Here is a 7271-nt window from a genome sequence, read left to right as displayed (position 1 = left end):
ACGGTAACAACGGTAACAAATTCTAAAATTTTGTCAATTAAAAGTTAATATTTTCTGCTAAATTCGTCGATAATTAGTGGTGAATGAAAAAATTTGTCGGTAAATAATTATTGGCGAGGTTTTTACCGTCGAAAATCTGACGGTACTCAATATTTTTTTTTTGTGTGTGCCACATTAATAAATTTTAATTCCGTCAATAAAAAAAATGATAAAAAGACTAATATGATTAATTTAAAATATTTAAAAGACGAATTTTATAAAAAAAATTGTTTGAAGACTAATTTAATTAGAAGATGAGTAATCTTTTAAAAATAAATTTGACTATTTATCTTTTATGATGGTGTATATTCTTGATATTTCAACTTTGAGGAAATATATATATTAATTCTAGTTTCATAGATATGGATAGATAGATGACTTGGATAGGGTGTATCTGATCGACAAAGGTGGTTGATTAAAAAAATAAAAAGTGATTTAAATGATAATTAAACACTTACAAATAATTATTTATGAGAAAATATAGGGAGCCAATGACCTAAGCGTACAATGTGTACAATGAAGGTTTAGAAAGTATTAGAGATATGATTATTAGTGTTACATTATCCTATTAGGTTATATTTTTGGGATGAGTGGTTTCAGGACATGGTATTAGAGTTCCAGATTCGGAAGGTAAACTTGGTGAATCCAAAATTAGCTTTTTATAACATGAGATGTTTATTATCCCTGGTATCCGGATGGTTATTCTGGATAGTATAGGTGATGTTCATTTTATTCATAAACCAAAGATTTAGTCCATTGTACACATTGTACGCTTAGGCCATTGGCTCCCTAGCACTACTCATTATTTATTATATAACAAAGATGAATATTCATATTGTTTTCATATAAAATTAATAGCTATAAACTGTTAAATAATTTAGTCAAATATAATAAATAATTTTAAATTAATAATTTCATATCAAAATAACCACGTGCGTTATCACCAATAGTAACTTAGCGGCATTTAAAAAGTTGCACATTTAAACCGTTGAAGTTATAACTTAAAAGGAACCGACACATCTAAAAGAGTATTATAACTACTCGTACTTAAATTTATGTGGCCTATATCCACGTTGCACCAATAATTTAGTTATAAGTAGTTAGTTATGTTAATTTTTTGATTTGGAAGTATATCTACTACCATTTCTCCCTATATATACATAAATGCATGATTTTTAAATATGGTCAAGCGAGCTCGATCACGTATACGTGTAGGTAGAGAAATTAGAGATGGAGAATTCAAGGCCCAATGACACACCACTTGTGACTTCCATTATTCATGCAGCCTCGTCGGAGTTGTCGCCAATCAGTAACGCCGGCAACGGACGACAAATAATGAAGCTTGTTATCAATGGCGACAGCCACACACAAGCTCATTTAGGTCAAGTAATTACCCACTACTTGGCCTCACTACAACCCCACAGGCAACGCTTTCTAGGTATGTAATTGATTAATGGTTCGTTAGTTGCAAATTGCATTGCATTGCATGCATCGACATGGTTTATCTATGTATCAGGGTACCCGACGAATGAGGAATTCAACTACGAGGCTCTGGCTCCGTTGCTTCATCTTCATCTTAACAATGCAGGGGATCCGTTTCATGGAAGCAGCTTCACTCTGAATTCAACAAGTTTCGAGGTGAGTGTGCTTGATTGGTTCGCTAATTTGTGGGACATAGAGAAGAATGAATATTGGGGATATGTCACCACTGGTGGTACTGAAGGCAATCTCCACGGCCTCTTACTTGGGTCTCTCTCCATCCTTCTCTCTTTAATTATTATTACTACTTATTAATTAACACACTAAACATTATTATTATTATTGATTATTATAGGAGAGAACAATTTCCGGATGGGATTCTATATGCCTCACAAGATTCCCATTATTCTGTATTTAAGATAGCGAGAATGTACAGAATGCAATGTATCAAGGTTTCAAGTTTGATCTCCGGTCAGATTGATTGCCATCATCTCAAGGCTTTGCTACTTGCTAACAAACACAAACCCGCCATTATCAATCTTAATATAGGTATTCTTTCTTTTTTTTCCTCTTCTTTTCTACGCTACTTACTAGATATCCATAATTAATTAATATATACAAAGTATTGCAGGGACAACAATGAAAGGAGCTGTTGATGATATTGATCTTGTAATAAAAACACTTCACGAAACTGGTTTTAGTCGTGATCGATTCTATATTCACTGTGATGGAGCTCTGTTTGGGATCATGCTCCCTTTTCTCAAATCAGGAGTGAGTAATTAAATTAATAAAAGATTTTTTTTTACTATTATTTGTGTCAATAATCAAAATAATTTTTAGAAGAATTTAGATTTTATTTGTTGTAAGTGACACCAATCAATGAATCATATACTATTATGATAATTGACAATGAACCAAATTAAGCCAAATCAAATTAAGCTAAAGTTTAACTCACAAAAATTGAGCTCGATATTTATTAACAATCACATATATTTAAGCTCAAATTCAATTTACCAAAAATTTATTAATTAGTTCAAGTTCACGAATTGAATTAAATTCCCAACATTAATAATAATATAACTGAGAATATAAAATATATATCAAATAAGAATAATGAGTTATTTGACAAAGATTTTTAAATTTAAATAATGTATCATAACACAATCTGTATACACGAGATATCATTTAAAAAAAAATAGAATTCACATTATCATTATATTTTTGGTGATACTACATGACTTATTCATTTTGGTAATAAGTTTAATGAAATTGGTCCGATAGTTTATTATTATGAAAAAAACCCAGTTGAAGAAAAAAAAAAAGAAGAGACGCATAAAAAAAGGGAAAAAAGATTTAATTAGACATGGTTACAAAAATAACTTATATTATTCACCTAGTGTTTTTTAGGATAATTCAAGAAATGAAATAAAATCTAATATTACTTGAATCTAATATTACAAATAAGATTATATAGATGTTTCATTCTATTTTATGTAAGTCGAAGCTATTAAATTTGATTGAAACTATTCTATATCAATCAAATTGAGTACATTCGATTTATTAGTAAAATATTAAGATAATTCGAAGTAAATTAAAACAGTTTCATTTGATTATTTATCATGGGTTGAAACTTTTAATTAACATGACTCTACTAGTAAATCGAATTTAGTCACTTCGATTAACTAGAGGTTCACATAAATCGAATATACTCAATTCGATTTATATGAAATAGCTTAAATCGAACTTAATAACATAGAAGGAGAACATTCAGATAATTTTATTTGATTTAATTCATTCAAATAATAATAAATTTTATTTCATTTCTTCATATGAATTATCCTAATTTTTTATATGTTTTCCAACTTTTTTTTTTTATAATTTTTTTTTTGTGACAGTATAAAAAAAAGTGTTAAGAATCTAATACGTTAACAAAATTGTGGGTGAATAATGGCACAGGGACCAAAGATAACATTCAAGAAACCCATTGGAAGCATAACAATTTCTGGACACAAGTTCTTGGGATGCCCAATTCCTTGTGGCGTTGTAATAGCTCGTTTAAATTACATAAATGCCCTATCAAGAGACATAGGATACATTGCATCAAGGGATGCAACAATCACAGGTAGCCGCAGTGGCCATGCTCCAATCTTCCTTTGGTATAATCTGCAGAAAAAGGGCATAATGGGAATCAAGAATGAAGTTGAAAATTGCATAAGGAATGCACGTTACTTAAAGGATCAACTGGGAGATGCTGGAATTGGAGCAATGCTGAATGAGTTTAGTAACACGGTTGTGTTTGAGAAGCCTCTTGATGATGAGTTTGTGAGTAGGTGGAGTTTGGCTTGCAATGGAAACATCGCACATGTTGTTGTCATGCAACATGTTACCATTCAAATGTTGGATTCTTTTGTTGCTGAATTGGTTCACAACAGATCCATTTGGTTCCAACAAGATGGGATCAGAAAGTCTCTGTGCATTGCAGATGATGTTGGTGCTGTAAATTGTTCTTGCGCATTGCATAAGGCTAATATGGATATTCAATCCAACAACTATGCTCTGCAACAAATCAAACAAAATGTGTAGAAAGAGCAAATTATCATCAAAAGTGCAGTTGAAAGAGTCATTAACGGATATCATCAAAAGGTTTTCCAAGGATATAAAAAAAAATTGAAGTTTTATCATTTTTTTTTATTTTTTGGGTGTTCTTTTTTATTATTTGGAATTTATTCGTATTTGAAATTGTTTTAATGAATAATAACGTATTGTATTTATTGAATATTCTTATTTAATAAATATTAAATGCTATATATTATAATTGTTTTAAATTTTGTGTTTTATATATATATTATTTCGTCACNTAAAATCTTTAACTTGTCTTATGAGTTAGTTTTTAAGAATTAGTTAGACTAAGGAAGGCTCCGCTAGGGTTTCTAAGCAAGAAGAAGACTTGGTGCAGCGTAGCACCAAAAAGGTGAAAACGCATGCCAGGTTGATCTTAATCAACCAAGCGAGGACATGGAAGTTACTGGTCCTTGTGATGGAAATAAGTCGGGAGCTTCCAAAATCTTGTATAAGGATTCGCTTCTCACCGTGGCGGGCTCTATCATTGAGGATGAGTATGTTGACATGGAAGAGGTTAATGAAGACATTCTGGATCCAGAGAATAGATGGTACCAAGATACGAATAAAGACACCCATGAAGAAGAACCGTTCAATCCTTGTCCCACCATTCCTATTTCGAAGGAAGAGTTCGATGAGTGGTGTAAACCATGGAGATCCGCACTCTATGTCAAGCTTTTGGGAAAAAGAATTGGCTTAGGATTTATGGAACAGCGTTTAAAGAGAGACTGGGGTAAGAAAGGCTCTATTAATGTTATTGATATGGATCGTGATTATTTTTTTGTTCATTTTGTAGATGCGGAAGACTACTCTCATGCTTTAATGGAAGGACCTTGGATGATTGCCGGACACTATCTCATTGTGCAAAGATGGCGACCTTTTTTCTTAGAATCTGAGAAAGCAGTGAGAAAAATTGCTGCCTGGATTCGGATACCAAACCTCCCTATTGAGCTCTATAACCATAAATTTCTATGGAGAGTTGGGTCTACTATTGGCCACATGCTCAAAACTGACCGGTCAACCTCAATCCATTCAAGAGGACGCTTTGCTAGGATTTGTGTCGAAATTGATCTTGCCAAAAAACTTGTCCTTAGGATCTCGGTTCTTGGATCAGAACTCTATATTGAATATGAACGACTGCACCAAATTTGCTTCTCCTGCGGCAAGTATGGTCACAGGTCTGATTTGTGCACTGATGAGCCGGTGGAAAAGACGGCGGGCCAGAAAGCCGGCGCGGAAGGGAACACTATGGCTTTCGAAGACCCACCATCCGTCGAGACTGAGAACCAAAATGGAAAGAATCAAGATTCTAGCGGTGGTAATCAAGGGAATCAAATTTTCCCTGATTTTGGGCCATGGATGTTAGTTAAACGTAACTTTAGGCGGAAAAAGGGCATGAATAATCAAGGGAACATTGGAGGCATGATTGGTCAAGATCTACCTAATAATCAAGAAAGAGAATATGATGAAGATATGCCCACCAATGCTAATGGCTCACGTTTTATTACTTTGAATGAGGAAGGAATGAATTCTTCGGCCAATAATTCCATGCAAAGGCCTTGATAGTGAATAATAAGAGTCAAATTACCCAAAAAAAACTCTTACGGGCTGGTGCAGGTAAAAATCCACAAAGTGGTAAAAAGGCCCCTTTAATAAGTTGGGCCACAAGGATTTAAAAAAGGGTTAAAGCCTAATCCTAAAATGCTCATCAAGAATCCTTCCTCCTCTCCTGAAGCTTCCAAGAGCATTGTCACAGTGTCTCCTACGAAAAAGTCTCGTGAAACTAATGATATGGAAGGGATAGTGCTGGAGTATATGTGAAAACTTCAAAGAGAGCAGAATGAGGCTTTTGTTCCTATGAAGCAAGTTGCTACATGTTGTGAAGGTTTTGTGGTGAGGAATAATCCTCTACTGATGAATGCAAGCTCCTTTGACTCTCATATGGAAATAGAGGCTGCGCGGAGTCCAGGGAAAGATCTTGATAGGCCCCCAGATGAGAGTATGATTGATTTTGGTGGTAAAAAAATCAAAGAGAGGGATTTATCCCTTGGTAAGCAGAATAGAAAGTCAGGGTCTCATACCCAGGTGTAACGTTATCGCTGGTGACTCCCCTATCCTTTTTTGCTTGTTATAATGAATGTTATCTGTTGGAATTGTCGGGGTGCCGGTGATAAATTTTTTCACTCTCTTATTAGAGACCTCAGAAAAGAATATAGTGATAATTTTATTATTCTGTTAGAGCCTCAGATCAATGGGTCGCGTGGCGTTTGGATTAGGAATAATATAGGGTTCGATAGCTCTTTCATTGTTGAAGCTAATGGCAGATCTGGTGGGATCTGGTGCCTCTAGGACTCTGGTACTTGGAAGATTGATGTCCTGGATCATAATAGCCAGATGGTGCATCTCAAGGTTGTTGGTGGTGACTCGACCCCCTGGCTCCTATCTGCGGTGTATGGTAGCCCCCATCGCGTTAACAGAAGAATCCTTTGGAGTAATTTGCGGTCCCTGGCGGGTAACATTACCATTCCTTGGTGTCTTCTAGGTGATTTTAATGCTACGCTTCACGATTATGAACAAAGGGGAGGCTCTACTAATATTGTTCATAGTGCTTGTCCTGATTTTCAGAGATGTATCTCAGACTGTGGGCTTATTGATCTGGGTTTTGTGGGTTGGCCGTTTACTTGGAGAAGAGGTAACATTGTTGAGAGATTGGATAGAGGTTTGAACAATTTGGAGTGGAAATTATCGTTCCCTGAGGGCATCCTAAGGCATTTGCCCAATTTTAATTCTGATCACTCTCCTATTTGTCTGCAACTACACACTGCTTCCTTTCAGAATAGAAATCGGAGGCCTTTTCGTTTTGTCGCGGCTTGGCTGGCGCATCCGGATTTTTCAAATTTGGTTTCTAATTCCTGGGATGTCTCTTCTTCTTGGAACAGTGGTGTTGTCAGCTTTAAAAATTCTTTAAAAGATTGGAATACAAATATTTTTGGGGATATTTTCAAGAGAAAAAGAACTCTCTTGAGAAGGCTTCAAGGTATTGCCTCCAGTTTGGCTACTAGTGTTAATCGTAATTATTTTCTGGAGAACCTTTAGAATTAGCTTTGGGAAGAGTATGAGGAGGTTCTGACTCA

General features: G+C 34.7%; 2 protein-coding genes across 2 annotated transcripts; both read left to right on the top strand.

Annotated features, from left to right (window-relative positions):
• Nucleotides 1213-4294, top strand: LOC107616806 (serine decarboxylase 1). The gene is made up of 5 exons (XM_016318728.2): nucleotides 1213-1477; nucleotides 1556-1787; nucleotides 1874-2067; nucleotides 2150-2289; nucleotides 3475-4294. The coding sequence occupies exons 1-5, from the start codon at nucleotides 1270-1272 to the stop codon at nucleotides 4099-4101; spliced, it is 1401 nt and encodes a 466-aa protein (XP_016174214.1). The 5' UTR covers nucleotides 1213-1269; the 3' UTR covers nucleotides 4102-4294.
• LOC107616291 lies at nucleotides 4534-5700 on the top strand. Its single transcript, XM_016318265.1, has one exon. The coding sequence runs from the start codon at nucleotides 4534-4536 to the stop codon at nucleotides 5698-5700; it is 1167 nt and encodes a 388-aa protein (XP_016173751.1).

Source organism: Arachis ipaensis, chromosome B09, assembly GCF_000816755.2.
Source record: "Arachis ipaensis cultivar K30076 chromosome B09, Araip1.1, whole genome shotgun sequence".
NCBI classification, from domain to species: domain Eukaryota; kingdom Viridiplantae; phylum Streptophyta; class Magnoliopsida; order Fabales; family Fabaceae; genus Arachis; species Arachis ipaensis.
This window is presented reverse-complemented; position numbering and strand designations above follow the sequence as displayed.